Genomic DNA, 24085 nt, shown 5'->3' on the forward strand with positions numbered 1-24085 from the left:
AGATATTTTACTATACAATAAATATAACTGTATATTCAATGACAAGTTGCAGGTTGTTGTTTTTTTTTGTTTTTAGGAGAAATAGCAAGGTTCCAGTCACATCTACCAAACACTTCTAAGCAATTCGTATAGGAATGTTTAAAAAGCTATTGATAGAAATCTAAGAAAATACTTTCCTTTACAATAAAAGATGCTGCAACATTATCTCATATTTAGGTTTGTAGAAGACATCAATCAAAGTGAGAATAGAGGTATTTGTATGACTTTCACACTCTGGGCTTTAGCCCAATGTTTGATTCATACAGTATAGTAGTACATCACACTTTCATCATGAATAAGGTTGTTTGGTTACGATCATCTTCCAGAAGGGTCTGGTCAAACATGCAGTATGTTCGAGGTCAGAGATCCAAACAAAACCTTGATGGCAAGTTATAAAAAGACAGAGTCACTTCCTTTATTATTAGGATCTCTCACAGCATGGACCCACAGTGCTTTCAAGAGAAAGCTGTGAAGATTGGCGCAGAAGAGGAGCTGCTGATGGGTCTACCATTGAAGATGTTGGAAAAAGCTTATACCAGCCAATTACCATGCTTGATAGATCCAGTTCTTCTAGAAGTATCCTTGCAACGCCCATAAAATGTTTCCGTTCCATCCTTCCATAGTTTCCCCACACCATCACCTTTAAAAATAAACAGACACATCATAATATGTTATTCTTTTTGCATGATATATTCAAATCTACATTCCACAGAAGACATACATACTAGTGTCTAATTAGATCAGTAATATAATAGATTTTATTTTACAAGAAGACATACATATTAGTGTCTAATTAGATCAGTAATATAATAGATTTTATTTTACAAGAAGACATACATATTAGTGTCTAATTAGATCAGTAATATAATAGATTTTATTTTACAAATGTTCTAAAGTAGCTAATTGTGAAAGGAATAGTATTAATTAAAGAAACTATGATGTTTTATGCAATACAGGATAAATAAATAATGTCATTATTTTTTACATGAACCTGTAACACCACTATTTAGCGCTTTCGCTTGAGCGATAAAATGTTTGCGTGTGAGGAAAACCTGACGTGCGCTAACTACAAGACTTTAGATATTGTGATCATGCTAACTTATTCTCCCCATAGACATATTCTCCTCATAGACAGCGATATACCCAACAGGAGTTATTAATATTTTACATTTCAATATTCTTCAAATACAGGACAATGTTATTTATATTTTAAATAAATATTTATATATATATAGCTATATATACCTATACCTGTATTTATATTATATATATATATATATATATATATATATATATATATATATATATATATATATATATATATATGTATAGATATATATTTTACATTAACTTTATGAGATATACCTGTATATATAAATATATATTTAATAATAATAAGTAAAAAAAAAATCTTTGTGACGAACAACGGAATGTAAAATATGTGCAATGTGCTTCAGGTTTTCCGCTGTAGGTCTAATGAGGGGTCGGCACAGGAAGAATTAGTTATTGTAAGGCACGTTATGTGAATATTAAATATTATAAAAAATATTAATAATAATTATTTATAATTATTAGACTTACTGTAAAATATACAGACATGGTTGAAAGTATTGGTACCATTGCATTTTAAGAGAAAAACACAAAAAAAGTTTGCAAAAATGCATGTTGCCAGGCCTTCTGGGAGAAGGTCATTTGGACAAATGAAGCAAAAGTAGAGCTTTTTGCCAAATCACAAAAACTACGTTTACAGAAGAAAAAAAAAGAAGTTTTTAAAGAAAAAAGCATCATCCCTTCCGTGAAACATGGAGGAGGCTCAGTGATATTTTAAAGTTGCTTTGCTGCCTCTGGCTTTATGTATTTATTAAATATAAAATATTAATAATTAATGTAAATAATTAATTTAGATGTACTTAAAAAATAAAAAAAAACATAGCATATATATGTATATTTTACAGTAACGATAACTAAAAATATTTTTTTACAATATTAAATATGTACATAAAGCACCTTATGATAACTAATTCTTCATGTGCACTAACCCAACACATGCGTTTTTCCTTCAGCGAGCAATTTGAAGCACATTAAGCATAATTTACATTCCAATGTTCTTCACATAAAAAAACTTACTTTTTATTTTTAAATATATATTTTTATATATGTCTGATAATGTTAATGTAAAATATGTATTTATATCTACATATCTATATGAATATATACAGGTATAGATATATACAAAAATATATGAATATCAATTTAAAAATACAAAGAACATTTTCCTCTATATAAAAAATAATGGAATGTTAAATATTTACAGTCAATACATAGAAAAACATTAATATTAACATTTAATTATTTTTTAGACACATATAAATAGTAGTGCTTTGCAGACCATATGCCATATACTTTTGAACCCATATAAATCTTTTTTATTAATATTTCTATGAATATTTTTTGCTAAATAATGTTTATACATGGGAATATATTTATGTTGTGTTTGGTGCAATTTTTTTTTTTAGCCTTAATCCTTTATGCAAGGTCTTCAGTAGGGATGGGCCAATGTGTTTATATTAAAATTCGAATGTTAGAACGAATGTTATTGTAGAAATTCGATTTACATAATAGAATGTTGATAAGAACGAAAATTCGATTTTTGAATGTTGTTTACAGTTTTCGAATGTCACATTTGAATTCGAATGTCACTTTCGAATTCGAATATTACATTTATAAAACACAGTATTAGACTAGAAATACTATATCGAATTTGAATGTCACATTCAAATCGAATATCACATTCAAATCGAATATCACATTTATTAAACACAGTTGTAAACTAGAAATACTATTTCGAATTCGAAAGTCACATTCAAATTTGAATGTAACATTCGAATTCGAATATTACATTTAAAAAACACAGTATTAGAAATACTATTTCAAATTCGAATGTGACATTCGAATGTAGCATTCAAATTCGAATATTACATTTATTAAACACATGTAGACTAGAAATACTATTTTGAATTTGAATGTCACATTCAAATTTGAATATTACATTTCGAAATTGAATGAATACATAGGGAAAGGTGATTTTGGCCCATGTAACAGGCTTTAAGACTAGTATATATATATATATATATATATATATATATATATATATATATATATATATATATATATATATTTATATACACACATACATATATCTTTACATTTATACAAATTGAAAATAAATATTTGCTAAAATAAACTACAAAAAACATAGAACATATACTTCAACAAATTAATACTTATATATATTTTTTAGTATTTATATAAATAATTTTTATTAGATAGTTTATACAGTATATGAGTGTAACTGTTAATTTTTATGTATTTATGTTGTGTTTAAAGGGACATTAAACCCCAACATTTTCTTTCATGATTCAGGTAGAAAATACAATTTTAAACAACATTCCAATTGACCTCTATTATATAATTTGCTTCCTTCTTTAGATATCCTTTGCTGTAGAAACAACAATGCACATGGGTGAGCCAATCACACTAGGCATCTATGTGCAGCCACCAATCAGCAACTACTAAGCCTATCTAGATATGCTTTTTATCAAAGGATATCAAGAGAATGAAGCAACATAGATAATATAAGTAAATTACAAAATTGTTTAAAATTGCATTCTCTTTCTAAATCATGAAAAAAGTGGTTTTAATGTCCCTTTAATGCAACTTTATTTAGCCCTAACCCTTTCGTATGACAAAAAAAAAAAAAAGAATAACGTAAAAAACACACATCTCTCATCGTGACAGTGTAAATGATGAGACCAATAGTAAGAATATGTCCTATACAGTTACTATAACCAAGATTATGAAGAGCTGTACTGTGTAGCATTGAAAAAGTAATATCATTAAGAACTAATAGCTAGGAGCTAATACCCCATTGACATCCAAGAATCCAAAAATAAATTATTTTATTTTCTCTTGATCTCAGCAAAAGAGGAGGGGGGAGGGAGAGAAGAGAAAGGAGAGGTAGGGGAAAAAAAAGGGGGGGGGGGTGGGATTATGGCAAATGACGCGTAGGGCCGAAATTATTTTTAATAAGAATTATCTAATATTATTGGCAGTTAGACCCTAACTGAAAAACCTTTCAACTTTAATTTGCGTCAGTGACTTTTTAGACTCAAGTTAGATACTGGAACTCCCTCCTGGCACCTGGCTTTGTCTTCAAAGATCCCAGCTCATGCAGTGAGTATCAATTTTATTATTAGCAGCAAATATGGGGCTTTCCATGGATTCCATATGTAATAAAATTGTTAGGACTTGGGACCACCCAGGGCCCTTAGGCTGATGCCAAGACCTAGCTATAGCCATTTTTGCAGTAAACAAATACACACAAAGATTAAGGGTATGAACCGGGAGCTTTTCGGGGAACATATGAAAAAGACCGTTCTGGGGATGCCCTCCCCACTGAGACCCTTACGGGTTATTAGCCGCGCTTTACAAGTACCCAATACATACATACATACATACTCCAAATCTCCTACTACACAGAAGTAGTAGTCCAAAGCTTTTGAATTTTAGAACACTCCCAACACATGTGAGCTGCAGTCCCAATCCTTCCACAACCTCCCCAAGAGTGAATGTGAGTGAGAAATCTGGAATAGTCTGATAGGAGTCAAGTGCCATTAGGTAAGAATTTTATAAAATAATTCCATGTACGTAACATTGTGTACAGCTTTTTTGGTATGCAAAATAGCTCTGGACCAAGACTCCTCTGAGGCCTCAAACCTAAATGCTCTCTCCCACTGTTTTATATAAGGCGTTTTACAAAAGATAGGTGTATGTAGAATGTCTGTGTATGCGAGAGAAAATATTCTAGAGATACTCGTTTTTGAGTAGCATCTCCTTTCCCAGTTAGTAATTGGTCTAAAAGGGGCTTTAAAGAACCCCCACGATCGTAGGAAGCTTTTAAGGAGCAGAAGGAATTGGAAATCATGAAGGGCCTCAAGCTCGAGCACATCACGGATCTTGATTCGCAGGTTATTTTCCACCTCCCTCTAGTCATGGTTGCCGCTATGTTAAAATCGAATTAATTTTTTTTTAATACTTTTTTATTGAGTTTTTTTATTTTTTAAATTACAACATACAATACATATTCAACAACAGTGCAATTCTTATGACAGGTTATTTTCAGATCTACTCAGCAAACAACGTAGTACAAAGTTTGTTAGATGTTAATCAACAAGTTATCTGGGAACGTAAATAATCTAATGACAGCTACTGCAAAATAATAACCTGCATCTTAATTGTAGACATTTAGTAATGAGAAAGTGAGAGTCTAAGTATGAGATGCACATAGTACATAGATAACAGAGAGAGTATATGTATTATATGTCCACACTATAGTTGAGTACATATATGTGAAACCTCATTTTATCTAGCATATGTTCCTAACAATATTTAGAAGGTCACTCTTGGACCCGACTATTCTGATGGATCAGAAAAGAGGAAAATTAGCAATTGAGAAGACCACTCTTGGGTCTTGGCATATACAATAAAAGATTAGCCACTGAAATTAGATAACTATTCAAAGATATATAAAGACAAACAGCAGTAAATGTAAAAGCTATAACAATCTGTGCTCAAAAGTGATGAAAAAGCTGAGTGTTTAGTGTAATTACTAGATACCAGTATAACTGAAATTCAAATATGTTATGGTAATACTTTTGCATGGAGTTTTATGGAGTTTTAGATAGGCAATGCTAAAATAGATGTTTAAATATGCTATAGCAATAATTATGTAAGGAGTTATATGTATCTTAAATAAGCAATGGTAAATTAAATGCTCAAATATAGTTCTGTAAATAAGCAAGGAATATGATGGAGGGAAACTAGCAATTTCTGTGATCGCTCATGGGTCGTAGGGTATGAAACTTAAGCTAAGGGATGAAAATCTTATTCTTATGTATATTGTAGCCAACAACAAGCTCCCAGACACCTGTAAGACTTTAAAGGTTAATCTATAGACCATTAAAATATTATGTTTCAGGCCAGAATGGGGGATAATTGAAACTATAACTATATAAAAGGTCCTGAATCTACAGGAGTGTGGGGACTTTGGAAATAACATAGTAAAACGGCTTTATAGTAGGGGAAAATGTTAAAGCACGACATTAACAAATCATTTGAGATACATAATTGTTGTAAGACTGCGGTTGTATATAAGTGCCATTGATATATGGTATATAGTCTCTCTTACTATGGATATGCGGAAGTATTCAGACTAGTAATATACAAGAAACCTGAGGTCTCATATAACAACAACTCTGTAAAGCTGAACAAAAGAAAAAAGAAAAATGCTTAAGTAGGTCTGAATTAACTGTATTTGAGCTAAAGCTGGGTGAAACATGCTTAATTTGGGGGTTAGTAGTGAATAGCATTATTTCTTAATCCATAGACTCTCAGATCTCCACCTTGGGTTCTATCTAGCTTGCCTTGATGATAATACACGAGGCATGTTCAACGAGTTCATGTCTCCATTAGTAAGAATAGAATAGTAAAGTGACACAGCCCACCAATCATATATTTACTATAACACTTTACAGAGACACTAATTAGTTAGTTTACTCCAAGGTATTTGTGGAGCCTATGAATTAGCACAATAAACAGAGGGACCATGGATATATTTCAGCACCCCACGTTATAAGTGTATGGATTTATTGGGAGTAGCTTTTTATAAGGGTTCTGGGAGTATACAGGAGGCTAATATATTAAAAAGCCAGTGTAATGTGTTCAGTTACACAGTATGCTGTAAAATGTAATTATTCCCAAATTGCTATAGATGGTAAGGGTGGCATAATCGGCCAGATAGAAGTCTGGATTTGGAGCAGTGGATACCTTTATCCCTGATATTTCAGTTTCGATCAGGGAGAGGTGTATTTTACTATGCAGCAAGATTAAATAAATCATGCAAACATATCCTTGTAACTAAAAAGTAACAGCAAAACACATCTACGAACACACTATGTTAACAGGGAACGTTGAATTAACGCTAGGATGAACAAGCATAACATAAAAAATTATTCGTATTGTTAGACTTAACACATAGTATGATTCCCCAGTTCTCAGATTATCAGGTTATCATTTGATAAACTGGTGTATAAGATCTTGCTACCTGCTGTTGCGACTCAAGATCCGTGATGTGCTCGAGCTTGAGGCCCTTCATAATTTCCAATTCCTTCTGCTCCGGAACCTCATTAAGTTCATACCTGCCTTAAAGTATGTACATAGTTTAATGTGCACAAGTTGCTGGCATGGCATCGGAGCTGTTAGCTTGCAAGACTTTGGTGGATACTGTGGTGGAGGGAGAACTAGTTGCAATTTTTAGCGTGACGCAATGTCCGTCCGGTAACGGTCTAGCTGAGTGCATAATGCTTTTAAGAGGTAGATTTCTAACTCTATGATGTGGAAATTAAGTCTAAACAGGTGCTGTATAGGCTTTTTCAAGTAAAATAATGCCGCAGTTGGTGTAAACCTGCGCAACCCGGATTACCGGGGGGGTTGCCAAGATCCATAAAGAAGGCCACCACCAGAGATCTTGACGTTCCAGATCAGGGCTTGTAAGTCATTAAGGCAGAAAATATTGATCCATCTGTTATTCCAGAATGGAGTAGTGCTTAAGCTGTATTTAACGATTCTGGATGCTGCCCAAAATTTGAGATATGTGGCATGTATCTCAGTTTTCACTGCAAGCTCTCTGATTTTGCAGCCATTTCAGTCGCTGCCTGGAAATCAAAATTTTAACTGCATTCCAGTGCATATGTGTTTGCACATGTGCAGCAACTCTACTTCAGATACCTGTAGTATAACCTAAGCTTTAAAATAGCGACACGCATGATTAGTAGGTAATGCATGAAATGAATTAGGTGTCTAATGTCCCTTTAATGCCAGAACAAATTAAGCATGATTTTGATTTATATTTCTCAAAATATAAGCACTTGAAAATCTGGAATATGTGTGTGTGTGTAATGCTATTACAAAATGAATTAATCTTATTGCAGCTAAACCAGTTATATTGTACATTTCTATACTGGACAACATAATACCCCATATTTAGATATTGCATTTGTATAATACTGTAATAATTAAATAGTAAAACAAAAAACAAACAAAAAAAAAAACATATTTATGTTTCCTTTCGTAACTAAGAGAAAGGGGAAAAAAAAGGAAATGTGTTCATGTGTTAATAAACATTTTTGATAAATCAAGAGTTTTCCAAACTGTTAGTTTGTTGATTTACAACAAATACATTTACAACAAATACTCTTATGCATACAATAGTGATGAGTAAAAAAAAAAACTCTAAAAAGGCCTGGAAAAGAACGTGATAAACAAATTGCTTTCTTGAGGAAGCAGTTTTAAATTAAATAATATTTGAAAAGGGCACTGTACCATGTATACTCTGCAGTTAAATGTTACAGTTAACAAACTCACTTTTCTTTGGTTATATTAACCTTTTGAATGTCAAAGAGAACTGCAAAACATGACGCCAAATCAGATTGTTATTTTTATAAATCAGAAGTTTTGATCTATAATACATAATATAAAACTTGCATTCTCTAATATTTTAGAGCATGAAAAAAGTCACTGATCCATTATTTTCCATTCAGCAGGGCCAGTCCCTCAAACTAATATGTGGAATTGGTGCTGCTGATTAGATCAGTGGTGTTTTCCACTTGGGACCAGCAGTGCTCTTTCAGTCCCTAGCAGAATTTCTACTATGTGTTTAACCCCTTTGCAGGGTTAAAGGCACAGTAGTCGAGAATTAGAGAATGTCATTTTTTTTACTATAATGACCCTTTAATATCTTTTTAAGTGTAATATCTGAATTTCAGAAAGTCAATTAAAAGTAAACAAAAACAGTATTCTTTCCAGAACCATCATGGTAGTATCTCTAGTTTTCCAGTTGTATTTAGCCAGCTAACAAGACAATTGTGATAGACTATGGTCATGTCCTACTTTAGAATTATTAGACTAGGAAATCTTTGTGATTCATTCCACAAAATAACATCACTACCCAGATAAGGTATCCTAGCAACCTTTTATTGCTATTTCACTATCTTATTATTCCACCCAGCCCCCTCTTATCCTGCCATCTTTATTTTTATTTATTTTTTATATAATATTTTATTGAGGTCAAAAGTTACAAATAACATCAGGGTAATGCATATACATTTAGTGTGAAACCAGTACTTATATGTAACAAAATTTTCATAGTATACAATATTGCGACATGTACAATACATGGATGAATATACAACTTGGTAACACTATTACAACAATTGGCCTCAACATTTTCTAATAATGTAAATCTCAGTATAGTAGCGGAAAGCAGATAGGTATAAAAAAATAGAGTATTTTTTTTTTTGTCATAAGATAATCGTCTGTATAGGTGACCCATAAGGAAGGGAGGAGAAAGCAGAATGGAACGGGAGGGAGGAAAAAGGAGGGTAGAAAGAAAGGACGGTAGAGGGAGGTAGAGACAGTAAGAAACTCAGTGGGGAAGAAAAGAGAAAAAAAAAAAAGAAAGGGGGGGGGAGGGAGTGAACCCAGGTCGTGCCATCTTTATTTTATCACCAAATCCACAACTCTACCTCAAAAATATATAAGAAATTGCATTTTCAGGTTTATTTGTGTATATGAAGTAACTGGGTTTGTGCATTTAAACCACAGTCTATTACAGGTAACATCAGATCTCATTATGTTATCACTTTGTGTATACACACTAGCTTCCTTATCTTATATTTATATGGAAAAGCTCAATACATAGAGAGAACAATGGAAAATGATCATGTTATTACTTAACTATCCTGCACCCCACTGTGAGTGTAATTTCTTCTGCTGGCTGTGTTTACTTAGGCTATTCAATAGCATATACTCCAGTATCAAAACTTTCAGTATAGGTTGGGAAACCACAAGCTAAATCAGCTATTTCAAAGGCCGTAATAGGGGTAAAGGAGCTACTTGTAAACAATTTAATACACTCCAGCAGGTAAAATTGATCATTGGGAACAATTTAAATGGGAGAATTTTTTTGGGGTGAACTGTCCCTTTAAATAATCACAGAACAGCATTAATTCCCTTACATTTTAAGTTTTTCCTCAGCACACCATGAACAACCTTCCCCTAGTTTCCTCATCCAATTACCTCACATCTCATGACGTGATTATTTCTTGTTTCTTGATTTACAACATCTAACACATTGCATCATTTACTCTTGGACCTGACTATCCTGATGGTTCAGAAAAGAGGAAAATTAGCAATTGAGAAGACCACTCTTGGGTCCTGGCATATACAATAAAAGATTAGCCACTGAAATTAGAAAACTGTTCAAAGATATATAAAGACAAACAGCAGTAAATGTAAAAGCTATAACAATCTGTGCTCAAAAGTGATGAAAAAGCTGAGTGTTTAGTGTAATTACATGATACCAGTATTACTGAAATTCAAATATGTTATGGTAATAATTTTGCATGGAGTTTTATGGAGTTTTAGATAGGCAATGCTAATATATATGTTTAAATAATAATTATGTAAGTAGTTGTATGTAGCTTAAATAAGCAATGGTAAATTAAATGCTCAAATATAGTTCTGTAAATAAGCAAGGAATATGATGGAAGAAAACTAGCAATTTCTGTGATCGCTCATGGGTCCTAGGGTATGACACTTAAGCTAAGGGATGAAAATCTTATTCTTATGTATAATGTAATCAACACCGATCTCCCAGACACCTGTAAGACTTTTGCCCCTAAACGACTAAGGATGTACGCCGTACGTCCTAAAAAAAAATACACTTAATGACCGAGGACGTATGGCGTACATCCTTGGTCTTAGAAAATGGTGGAAGCGATCCTGATCGCTTCCAGCCACTTTCCGGTTATTGCAGTGATGCCTCGATATCGAGGCATTCTGCAATAACCCTCCTTGGGCATCCGATGCATAGAGAGACATGGATGCGCGCGTGCACGGGGGGGGGGCACGTGCACAGGGTGGAAGTGGGTGGGAACGGCTACACTACAGAAATAAATGTTAAAGAAAAGTGGGATAAAGTGGGGTAAAATTTAATTAAAAAAAACATCTAAGGGATCTGGGAGGGGGTGGTTTTTTGGAGGAGGAAGCTACACTACAGAAAAAAAAAGAAAAAGAAAAAAAAAAGTTTTTTTTTTGGTAAACTGGGTACTGGCAGACAGCTGCCAGTACCCAAGATGGCTCCCAGTAAGGTAGAGGGGGAGGGCTAGAGAGCTGTTTGGGGGGGATCAGGGAGGTTGGGGGCTAAGGGGGGATCCTACACATCAGCATATGTAAATATGCTAAAAAAGTAAATTAAAAAAATCAAAAGACCAGTACTTAAGATGGCAGGGACAATTGTAGGGTGGGGTAGGGAAGAGCGCTGTTTGGGAGGGATCAGGGGGTCTGATGTGTCAGGTGGGAGGCTGATCTCTACACTAAAGCTAAAATTAACCCTGCAAGCTCCCTACAAGCTACCTAATTAACCCCTTCACTGCTAGACATAATACACGTGTGATGCGCAGCGGCATTTTGCGGCCTTCTAATTACCAAAAAGGAACACCAAAGCCATATATGTCTGCTATTTCTGAACAAAGGGGATCCCAGAGAAGCATTTACAACCATTTGTGCCATAATTGCACAAGCTGTTTGTAAATAATTTTAATGAGAAACCTAAAGTTTGTGAAAAAGTGAAGTTTTTTTTTTTATTTGATCGCATTTGGCGGGGAAATGGTGGCATGAAATATACCAAAATGGGCCTAGATCAATACTTTGGGTTGTCTACTACACTACACTAAAGCTAAAATTAACCCTACAAGCTCCCTACAAGCTCCCTAATTAACCCCTTCACTGCTGGGCATAATACACGTGTGGCGCGCAGCTGCATTTAGCAGCCTTCAAATTACCAAAAAGCAACGCCAAAGCCACATATGTCTGCTATTTCTGAACAAAGGGGATCCCAGAGAAGCTTTTACAACCATTTGTGCCATAATTGCACAAGCTGTTTGTAAATAATTTCAGTGAGAAACCTAAAATTGTGAAAAAGTGAACAATTTTTTTTTTATTTCATCACATTTGGCGGTGAAATGGTGGCTTGAAATATATCAAGATGGGCCTAGATCAATACTTGTGGTTGTCTACTACACTAAACTAAAGCTAAAATTAACCCTAGAAGCTCCCTACATGCTCCGTAATTAAACCTCTCCACTGCTGGGCATAATACACGTGTGGTGTGCAGTGGCATTAAGCGGCCTTCTAATTACCAAAAAGCAATGCCAAAGCCATATATGTCTGCTATTTCTGATCAAAGGGGATCCCAGAGAAGCTTTTACAACCATTTGTGCCATAATTGCACAAGTTGTTTGCAAATAATTTCAGTGAGAAACCTAAAGTTTGTGAAACAATTTGTGAAAAAGTGAACAATTTTCTTTATTTGATCTCATTTGGCGGTGAAATGGTGGCATGAAATATACCAAAATGGGCCTAGATCAATACTTTGGGATATCTTCTAAAAATAAATATATACATGTCAAGAGATATTCAGGGATTCCTGAAAGATATTAGTGTCTCAATGTAAGTAGCGCTAAAAAAAAAAGTAGTTTGGAAATAGCAAAGTGCTACTTGTATTTATTGCCCTATAACTTGCAAAAAAGCAAGGAACATGTAAACATTGGGTATTTCTAAACTCAGGACAAAATTTAGAAACTATTTAGCATGGGTGTTTTTTGGTGGTTGTAGATATGTAACAGATTTTGGGGGTCAAAGTTAGAAAAAGTGTGTTTTTTTCCATTTTTTCCTCATATTTTATATATTTTTTTATAGTAAATTATAAGATATGATGAAAATAATGGTATCTTTAGAAAGTCCATTTAATGAAGAGAAAAACTGTATATAATATTTGTGGGTACAGTAAATGAGAAAGAGGAAGATTACAGCTAAACACAAACACTGCAAAAATGTAAAAATAGCATTGGTCCCAAACAGACAGAAAATGGAAAAGTGCTGTGGTCATTAAGGGGTTAAAGGTTAATCTATAGACCATTAAAATATGTTTCAGGCCAGGATGGGGGAAAATCAAAACAATAACTATATAAAAGGTCCTGAATCTACAGGAGTGTGGGGACTTTGCAAATAACATAGTAAAATGGCTTTATAGTAGGGGAAAATGTTAAAGCACAACATTTGAGAATCATAATTGTTGTAAGACTGCGGTTGTATATAAGTGCCATTCATATATGGTATATAGTCCCTCTTACTATGGATATGCGGAAGTATTCAGACTAGTATTAGACGAGAAACCTGAGGTCTCATATAACAACAACTGTTCAAGGTCTGAATTAACTGTATTTCAGCTAAAGCTGGGTGAAACATGCTTAATTTGGGGGGTTAGTAGATAACATTATTTGTTAATCCATAGACTCTCAGGGTTCTATCTATCTTGCCTTGATGATAATACACAAGGCATGTTTAACGAGTTCATGTCTCCATTAGTAAGAATAGAATAGTAAAGTGACACAGCCCACCAATCATATATTTACTATAACACTTTACAGAAACACTTATTAGTTAGCTTACTCTAAGGTATTTTTGGAGCCTATGAATTAGCACAATAAACAGAGGGACCATGGATATATTTCAGCACCCCACGTTATAAGTGCATGGAGATATTGGGAGTAGCTTTTTATAAGGGTTCTGGGAGTATACAGGAGGCTAATATATTAAAAAGCCAGTGTAATGTGTTCAGTTACACAGTATGCTGTAAAATGTAATTATCCCCAAATTGCTATAGATGGTAAGGATGGCATAATCGGCCAGATAGAAGACTGGATTTGGAGCAGTGGATACCTTTATCCCTGATATTTCAGTTTCGATCAGGGAGTGGTGTATTTTACTATGCATAGGGGTAGATTAAATAAATCATGCAAACATATCCTTGTAACTGAAAAGTAACAGCAAAACACATCTACGAACACACTATGTTAACAGGGAATGTTGAATTAATGCTTAGATGAACAAGCATAACATAAAAAATTATTCGCATTGTTAGCCTTAACACATAGTATGATTCCCCAGTTCTCAGATTATCAGCTTATCATTTGGAGAGCTATCTATGTCAGGATAGAGACCAAGCAAGGACCATGAACTCTAGAACCAGACGTCCAATGGTATGAAAAATGTAGGTAAAGCGCATAGATAAACGGAACCTATAGTTACTCTAACATTGTTCAGAGGTCATGAATGTTTTACCCCACTCCTATTTTCCTGAAGAGCATATAGGTCATCACAGAGTTTTGGTGGTATATGCAGTTAAAGTCCCACCGCACTTACGGTATTTTTCTATGAGTCCCAAGCCATTTAGATGCAAGGTCTGTGATTGTCTGGATGCCAGGGGCACAATTACGGTGGGATAGCAGGAGCAACTTTTGATGTGGAATCTTCAGTGTAGCCTTCCAATGAGCTTTCTCCTTCCCAGCATATAGGGTCTTGATATTGTTTGCAGGCAGTGCCTCTGGTGTATAAGATCTTGCTACCCGCTGTTGCGACTCAAGATCCGTGGTGTGCTAGAGCTTGAGGCCCTTCATAATTTCCAATTCCTTCTGCTCCGGATCCTCATCAATTTCATACCTGCCTTAAAGTATGTACCTAGTTTAATGTGCACAAGTCGCTGGCATGGCATCGGAGCTGTTAGCTTGCAAGACTTTGGTGGATACTGTGGTGGAGGGAGAACTAGTTGCAATTTTTAGCGTTACAGTAATAGTTACTCTACTTTTAAGTTTTTCCTCAGCACACCATGAACAACCTTCCCCTAGTTTCCTCATCCAATTTCCTCACATCTCATGACGTGATCTTTTCTTATTTCTTCAATTTACAACATCTAACACGTTGCATCATTTTCTTAAAGGGGTAGGAAAGTCAAAGTTAAACTTACAAGAATCAAATAGAGCATGCAATTTTAAGATACTTTTAAAATCACTTTTATTTTCAAATGTGCTTTGTTCTCTTGGTATTCATTGTTAAAAATGAATATGCATATATTCTACACTAGTGAGAGCTAGCTGGTGATTGGTGCCTGCATACATTTGTTTCTTGTGATTAGCTAGCTGTCAGTAGTGCCATGCTGTTCCTTCAGCAAATTATAACAAGAGAATGAAGCATATTTGATAATAAAAGTAAATTTGAAAATTGCTTAAAATTGTATGTTCTATCCGAATTATGAAGGAAATGTTTGGGGTTTCTTGTCACTTTAATGTTTTAATCAGCATCAAAATTCCACCATCTTCTCTAATAATCTTCCTTAGAGAATAATGCTGTGATGCAAATGGGGTGTAGCTCATAGTTGCCAACAGTCCCGTTTTTCCCAGGACAGTCCCGGAATTTGGGACCCTGTCCCTGCCATTTAAATGTCCCAGATTGTCCCTGCACTTTTCCTCGTGTTATTTAAAAAAACAAAAAAAACAAAAACGTTTTTTCTGCAATTCCGAGATCCGCCAGCAGGTGTCACTGTCAAAGCGAAGCATAACAGGAAACTGAATGTCTAGCTGCTTGTCTACAGAGGTTCTTGCCATGGGGGACTTCCTGCTTCTGATTCAGATCAAACATTCTTCACACAGATAATCTATGGATCATTTATCAATCACCATGGAAAAATAATGTGAAATTGGTGCTAGGATCTGTTTGAGCAGGGTACAGATACATACCTCCCAACATTTCAAAATTCAAAAGAGGGACAAGCTCCCCCCCCCCCCCGCCCTTGGCAAACACAAGCTCAAACCACTGGTATGGCTAAGTGAGCTATGTATTTAATTAGCATTTGCAAAGAAATTGCTAAATATTTTTATCTGAATTGGACATTTAATAATAAATTATTTAAAACTGCTCTCTGCATTCCCCATTAATATTCTAGATTCTGGCCTTTAAAGTCAGCAAAAATGCACAGTAGCACACTATATAGCATAGACTTACACATGCAGATACACACACACTACATAGCGTACACTTATACATGAAGATACACACACACTACATAGCATACACTTACACATGCAGATACACACACACTACATAGCATACACTTACACATGCAGATACACACACTACATAGCATACACTTACACATGCAGATACACACACACACTACATAGCATACACTTACACATGCAGATACACACACACTACATAGCATACACGTATACAGGAAGATACACAGACACTACATAGTATACACTTATACATGCAGATACACACACACACACATTACATAGCATACACTTATACATGCAGATACACAGACACTACATAGTATACACTTATACATGCAGACACACACACACAATAGCATACACTTATACATGCAGATACACACTTATACATGCAGATACACATACACACACTACATAGCTTACATTTATACATGCAGACACACACACACTCTACATAGCATAAACTTATACATACAGATACACATACACAGTTATGGATACAGATAGACACACACACTACATCATATATGGGTATCTGAAATTCATTGTATGGGGTTGGCAAGAACATTAGCTGGCAGTCTGCGGCTGCCACTGTTCGTTACCCTGGTACTAGCACTGCTCATTGTATAAAACTGAAGGCATGCTAGTATTATCACCAGGGGTTAGGCATCATCACTACCAGAGGTAGGTTAGAGAGGTCACCATTACCCGTGGTCAGAGTGTATACAGCCTTCTTACTCCTGCTTAACCCACACACCATTCCTTTTCCACAGGAAATCTAACAGGAATCTAACCCTGTAAGAGCAAAGCCAGCTGCTTCTGAGTATGGGCCCAATAGAATTTTTTTTTTAATGCCTGGGACAAATCGGGATAGATGGCTAGCAACCCGGGACAGGGGGACAGACCCCCGAGAAAATCGGGGAAAGTTGGGGGTTATGCAGATATTTAGCAGATGTAGTAAGGTGAGTGAATAACTGTTTTGGTTGAACTCAGTTAGTTTAGAGGAGAGATAGATAGGTAAGCTTTGGGGGTTTATCAGTATTGCACTATTTTGTACTGCCCACTCCTTTTGTCACTGTTCTTTAATCACAGCTGAGTGCTGCAAACTGTGTGACATTTCAATAGTTTCAATAGTTAGCACTGTACAGATCTGGGTGACAATGAGCTGCTGCTAGTGAAGGGTTAATACACACTGTACAGATCTGGGTGATAATGATCTTTTGCAAAAGAATAAATCAGGTGTAAATATAATGGTCAAAATCTAAACTACTTTCTGTTAATAGAGAAATTAATCTTTTTATCAGCAACAACTATAATAGTGATCTACTAAGTAGCACTAAAAATATGGCTATAGTGCATATTCCTTCATTTGTTCTATACCTTTTAGTTTCATATTTATATATATATATATATATATATATATACATACAGTATATATATATATATATATTATATATATATATATATATACTGTATATATATCCTATATAATAAAAGGCCAAGTGTGTTTGTCCGAAGTTGTCATGCTCAGTAGAGAAAGCACAAGGACAAACACACCTGGCCTTTGACTCCCTAGCTGATCTGTGGCAGAAGTGGGCGTGGCCGGGCGTGGCCCGACATGAAGGGGACGTGACCGGACATGAATGGTCATGAAGGGGGCGAGGACGGGTGCGGTCGTGTGATAGAGGGGAGAGAGATAGATAGGGGTGAGAGATAGAGAGATAGAGAGGGGGCAGAGATAAAGAGGGAAGAGGGATAGAGAGGGGGAAAGAGAGGGGGAGAGAGAGAGGGGGAGAGAGAGGGGAGAGAGAGAGGGGGGAGAGAGAGAGAAAGAGAGAGAGAGAGGGGAGAGAGAGAGACGGGGGAGAGAGAGAGGGGGGAGAGAGAGGGGGAGAGAGAGATAGAGAGGGAGAGAGAGAGAGAGAGCAAAAGAGAGGGGGGAGAGAGAGCGCAAAAGAGAGGGGGGAGAGAGAGAGCAAAAGAGAGGGGGGACAGAGAGCGCACAAGAGATGGGGGAGAGAGCGCAAAAGAGAGGGGGGGAGAGAGAGTGCAAAAGAGAGGGGGAAGAGAGAGCGCAAAAGAGGGAGGAGAGAGAGAGCACAAAAGAGAGGGGGGACAGAGCACAAAAGAGAAGGTGGAGAGACAGCACAAAAGAGAGGGGGAAGAGAACGCAAAAGAGAGGGGTGGAGAGAGAGCGCAAAAGAGAGGGGGAGACAGAGCGCAAAAGAGAGGGGGGAGAGAGAGCGCAAAAGAGAGGGGGGGAGAAAGAGCACAAAAGATAGGGGGGAGAGAGAGAGCGCAAAAGAGAGGGGGGAGAGAGAGGGCTCAAAAGAGAGGGGGGAGAGAGAACAGAAGATGGTGAATAGAGAGAGCAGAAGAGGTAGATAGAGAGAGGGAGAGAGACACAGCAAAAGAGAGAGGGGGAGAGAGACAGCAAAAGAGAGAGGGGAGAGAGACAGCAAAAGAGAGGGGGAGAGAGACAGCAAAAGAGAGGGGGGAGAGAGACAGCAAAAGAGAGGTGGAGAGAGACAGCAAAAGAGAGGGGGGAGAGACAGCAAAAGAGAGGGGGGAGAGAGACAGCAAAAGAGAGGGGGAGAGAGACAGCAAAAGAGAGGGGGAGAGAGACAGCAAAAGAGAGAGGGGGAGAGAGACAGCAAAAGAGAGGGGGGGAGAGACAGCAAAAGAGAGGGGGGAGAGAGACAGCAAAAGAGAGGGGGGAAGAGAGACGGCGAAAGAGAGGGGGGAGAGAGACAGCAAAAGAGAGGGGGAGAGAGACAGCAAAAGAGAGAGGGGGAGAGAGACAGCAAAAGAGAGAGGGGGAGAGAGACAGCAAAAGAGAGGGGGAGAGAGAGAGTGCAAAAGAGAGGGGGAGAGAGAGCGCAAAAGAGAGGGGAGGGAGAGAGAGCGCAAAAGAGAGGTGGGAGAGAGAGCGCAAAAGAGAGGGGGAGAGAGAGAGCTCAAAAGAGAGGGGGGAGAGAGAGAGTTTAAAAGAGAGGGGGAGAGAGAGAGCAAAAGAGAGGGGGGAGAGAGAGCACAAAAGAGAGGGGGAGGGAGAGAGAACAAAAGAGAGGGGGAGAGAGAGCGCAAAAGAGAGGGGGAGAGAGAAAGCTCAAAGGAGAGGGGGAGAGAGAGTGCAAAAAAGGGGGGGAGAGAGAGAGAGCAAAAGAACGGGAGAGGGAGAGAGCGCAAGGGGTGGGACTGCTGTACTGCAAAAAGTGGCCCGTGTGAACAGGCTTTAAGACTAGTATATATATATATATATATATATATATATATATAAAATCACACTATAATAAATAGGCAGGGCTAAACTATGCTAATTATGTTGGTTTGGCAAAGTGGGCGGAACCTTAGGGCAGGGGGTGTGGTAAAAAATTTCATTTCATTGACAGCTGGAAAGTGTCCCTGGAAAAAAATTCAAATGTTGGCAACTATGGTACCTTATGTGAGTCAGCTAGCATGAATAACTTGAAAGAATGATAAGTTTGTGAATCCTGTGCCATCTTAACGAGATAGTCTAGTCAAAATTGAAATGCAAATTACCTCTTTGAATAGAAACATATTTGCAATATACTTGTATTGGCAAAAATGCTTCTAGTAAAAGTTATCAATCTTTTAGTATTAACATGTTTCTCTGCACGTGCATGTGAAGCCTAGCTAGATATTCTCAGTGCACCGGCATTTTATATACTGCAGCTGCTCAGAGCACCAGTGGGGCTTGTATAATGTCAGCAATTAACAAATTGAGTCATACCAGATGGTACAAGCACCTTAGGCTCTCTGAGCAAATGCTTTGTTTAAAATTCTGGTGCAAAAATACACTTTTTGCTTTTACACGTATATTGCAAAAATGATTCTATTCAAACTGAAATGCATCCATGTGTATTCCAATTTTGTCTGGAATGTCCCTTTAATTCACACTAATCTCCATTATATTTAACCATGTGTGACACAATTTATAAATTGTCAAGCTGTATTTGTGTTTAGCTTGGTTTTAATCATTCTGTTTTCCATGATCTAGTAGCTTGTAATGTTTCTAACCTGGTTGAATGAGCTCAGGTCTGAAGTTTCATTAGAGATGATACAGCTCCCTGAAATGTCATTAAATATTTGGCACAAACAAGGGTTATATAAATGACAAGATTACTGCACTATTATCTTTTCCTTTTAAGAACAAACTGTAAGGATATTGGTAATTGAAAGCACTATATGAGACTGTTACTATCTATTATCAAATATATTTGTTATTAAGGGCCAGATTAATATAATATATATATTATCAAATATATTATTTATTAAGGGCCAGATTACAAGTGGTGTGCTATTTAGCGCTGCCACTTTTGCTCAAACACCACCAGAAATAAACTTTTAATGTGTGCCGGTTAGCATGCGTATTACACATTGAAAGTAAAATGTGAGCGAAGGCCGATGCGCGCTAACTTCATAACTTTGGATATTGCGACTTTGTTCTCCCCATAGACTTCAAAGGAGAGCTTAAACTGAAAAAAAAAAATAACACATCACTCGTGCACTAAGCCGACACACAGTAGACCAACTGCGCTAACCCGAAGCTAGTATAGCCTTTTTCATTCAAATACCTTGTCATATACAATATATTTTTTAAACCTTAATTTTTTTTTATTTATAATACCTATGTGAATATTTTTTATTAGTTATTGTATATATGAGTGTAACATTTTATTTTAACCATAACCTTTTACGCAACCTGTTCAGTCATGTTAATCCGATGAGCGCAAATTTAGTTTGTGCTTGTGCGGTTCCATTTACTTTCAACTTCTATTACAAACATAAGTTAACGCGGGTGTGACATTTCAATATTGCATGCGCTAACATTAGCATGCTACTTGTAATCTAACCCTTATTATTTTACTTGAACTCCTAATGGGTCAGTTGGTTATGGCCAATTACTAGAATACATTATATTACCTTTAAAGGTAATTAAATAAAAATATTTTATCATGGATATAAAAAAGCAAATAAATATTTTAATTGAGCTGTTAAATTTGATATTGAAACTTTCAAGAAATGCATTTGAATAACATCCTTAGGGCTTGTGTTAATAACTTATCCCTTGGGATTGCCTAATAAGGAAAACTCCCACAGCCCTATTGGTCAGCACAGGCATGCCTTCACTAGCAGGACAAAATCATGCTTTGTTTTAAAAAAAAAAAAAAAAACACACACACAGACAGACACACAAAAATACATTTTATAAATGCACTCTTTTAGATACCATAAAAAATTTTTATTTTCCTTTAAAGAGCACCTACTGTTAATACTACATGTAAAAGGTTATATTTACCTACTCTCAATACAAATGTTTTGATCACGTTATACTGTAAATGTAATTGTCAGGCATAGGTAACATTTTGATTATATCTTAGTATGATGCTTATAAGATTCTAATCAAGTTTAGTTTTCTAGTAAAAGTAACGCTATCTTCTTGGCAGTAATTTTAACAACTCATTGGATGGTCTTCATTTTATGGGTTTGGCAAGAACATTTGTTACTATTGATTAATATAGAGAAAGGAAATAACCCCTTTTTCTTGCCAGAGCGCGATGGAGTCAATTCTTTCAAGGTGAAATGAAAACACTGAAAAGTGCATTAAAGGAACATTAAAGGGCAAAAAGAAAAACACATAGTTAAAGTCAACTCCAGAGCAGTAATGCACTATTGGGACTTAGCTAAACACATCTGGTGAGCCAATTACAAAAGGTATATATATATATATGAAGTATTGTTCCGAATATAGGCCGCACTTTTCCCCCCTAATTGAAATCTTTAAATTCGGATGCGGCCTTTAATCAGTATGTTATCGGGTCGGGAGGGGGCAGGCTCTCACATTTGTGCAGCGGTGGTGGAGAGTGACCCATTGAGGTTGTGTGGAAGGAGCCGATTCGTCCTGGCAAATACAGGAGACCGGGTGTGGATGACTTTTGTCACCGTGAGTGTTATTTGGAGGAGCTCTTTGTTATGTTTTATTTAGCTTATTTTTTTAACAAGAAAACAATGCAGGCATATAGGTTATATTTTTCTCAAATAATGCAGGTATATATTATATTTAAAAGATGCAGGCATGTTTTAACAATATGCAGCCGCTAGCCCCTAGAGAGGGGGAGAGAAAGAGAGGGGGAGAGAAAGAGAGAGAGAGAGAGAGAGAGAGAGAGGGAGAGAGAGAGGGAGAGAGATAGAGAGAGAGAGAGAGAGAGAGAGAGAGAGAGAGAGAGAGAGAGAGAGAGAGAGAGAGAGAGGGGGAGAGAAAGAGAGGGGGAGAGAAAGAGAGGGGGAGAGAAAGAGAGGGAGAGAGAGAAAGAGAGAGAGAGAAAGAGAGAGAGAGAGAGAGAAAGAGAGGGGGAGAGAGAGAGAGAAAGAGAGGGGGAGAGAGAGAGAGAGAGAGAGAGAGAAAGAGAGGGGGAGAGAGAAAGAGAGGGGCAGAGAGAGAGAGAGAGAGAGGGCGGGGCAGAGAGAGGGAGGGAGAGAGAGATAGAGAGGGGGAGAGAGAGGGAGAGAGAGAGAAAGAGAGGGGGAGAGAGAGGGAGAGAGAGAGAGAGAGAAAGAGAGGGGGAGAGAGAGGGAGAGAGAGAGATAGAGAGAGAGAAAGAGAGGGGGAGAGAGAGAGAGAGAGAGAGAGAGAGAGAGAGAAGGAAATAAGTGATGTGACTGTGATAAAGTTTATTTGCCTCACTTCCCTAGACCATTAGTTACCTCTAACTGTAACACTGTCCCATTGATGTTAAAGGGAGATGAAACTTAAATTTATTTTTCATGATTCAAATAACAAAAAAACAATTTTAAACAACCTTTCAGTTTACTTCTATTACCTAATTTGCTTCCCTTTCTTGGTATCCTCTCTTGAAAAAAAGGCTTAGGAGCAGGGAGCTAGCTGCTGATTGGTGGCTGCATATATATTCCTCTTGCCGTTGGCTTACCAATGTGTTCAGCTATTTCCCAGTGATGCATTGCTGTTTCTTCAATATAGAATACCAAGAGAATGTAACAAATATAATAAAAGAAGTTAACTGGAAAGTTGATAACAATTGTATATTCTATCTGTATCATGAAATATAAAATGTGGGTTTCATGTCTCTTTTAATTGTTCTTTAACCCTAGCAATTGCTGTCCTGGCAGAATGTGGAGCACATTGGGGATATTATTATGGGTTGGGATTTATCTTGCAGGGTTGTCACAATGTGGGGTCTTGTTTGTTATGGGGCCATTGCAGTGAAAAACCATGCTTAGATTTATATGACAATTAAACAGGGTCACAATTAGGGCTAACAGTGGTCTAGGAGAGGCCATGTTGGAAGAGGACAACTCAGTGATGGGAGTTAACTTATTGAGTAGGATCACTTTAAGCTCTATTTGCCATTTTGAGTTATGTCTGCATAAATGCTGTTAACGATGTTGTATATTTTTTTTTAGGTGTCTGTGGTAGTAAAACTGATGCCTTACCCAACACTACTAACAACAGGGGCTGTTACTATACTGTGGCTTATAACATGATGACATTTTTCTTGTATGTATAATTATGTTTTTTGCATGGCCTAGATTTACAATGCTCTTAGTAATAGACCAAATATAATGGGCTTCTCCCAGCTTTTTTCTCCATTTATGTTTGTTAAAGGGACAGTGTACTGTAAAATGTGTTTCCAGTGACTTGCTATACCAGCTGCAAAGTATAAAATGGATGAAAAATTGCTTATTTGGGTTTATTTTAGTACATCAAATAGCTGGTTTTGTTCTTTGAAACCACAAACCATTAGAATGGAATGAGCATGATAGTGCCACGAGGCTGCAAGATATTCAAAATGGATTTGTTGCGATGTTGAGAAAGCTAGCAAATCATATATAGGCGTTATATCATTTTACTGGGAGTAACCTGTATTTTAATAGGAAAAGATTGCTGTAGGTTCTTAATATTCAAAGCACTGTCCTTCATTTGAGCTGTTCCTTTTCAGCCATATGAGTCTCACCTGCTTTCCAGTGGT

At 36.5% G+C, this 24085-nt stretch overlaps 1 protein-coding gene across 2 annotated transcripts in view; it reads right to left on the reverse strand.

The window, feature by feature from the left end:
* Positions 1 to 213: 213 nt before the first annotated feature.
* The window catches only part of RIMS4 (regulating synaptic membrane exocytosis 4), a 318791-nt gene continuing 294919 nt past the window's right edge, over positions 214 to 24085 (reverse strand). For both annotated transcript variants that reach the window (XM_053693445.1, XM_053693454.1), the window contains exon 6: positions 214 to 679. In XM_053693445.1, coding sequence (XP_053549420.1) covers positions 461 to 679 — 219 coding nt within the window. In that variant the 3' untranslated portion in view covers positions 214 to 460. The remainder of the gene's footprint in view (positions 680 to 24085) is intronic.

This window comes from Bombina bombina, chromosome 1 (assembly GCF_027579735.1).
Source record: "Bombina bombina isolate aBomBom1 chromosome 1, aBomBom1.pri, whole genome shotgun sequence".
Taxonomy (NCBI): Eukaryota; Metazoa; Chordata; class Amphibia; order Anura; family Bombinatoridae; genus Bombina; species Bombina bombina.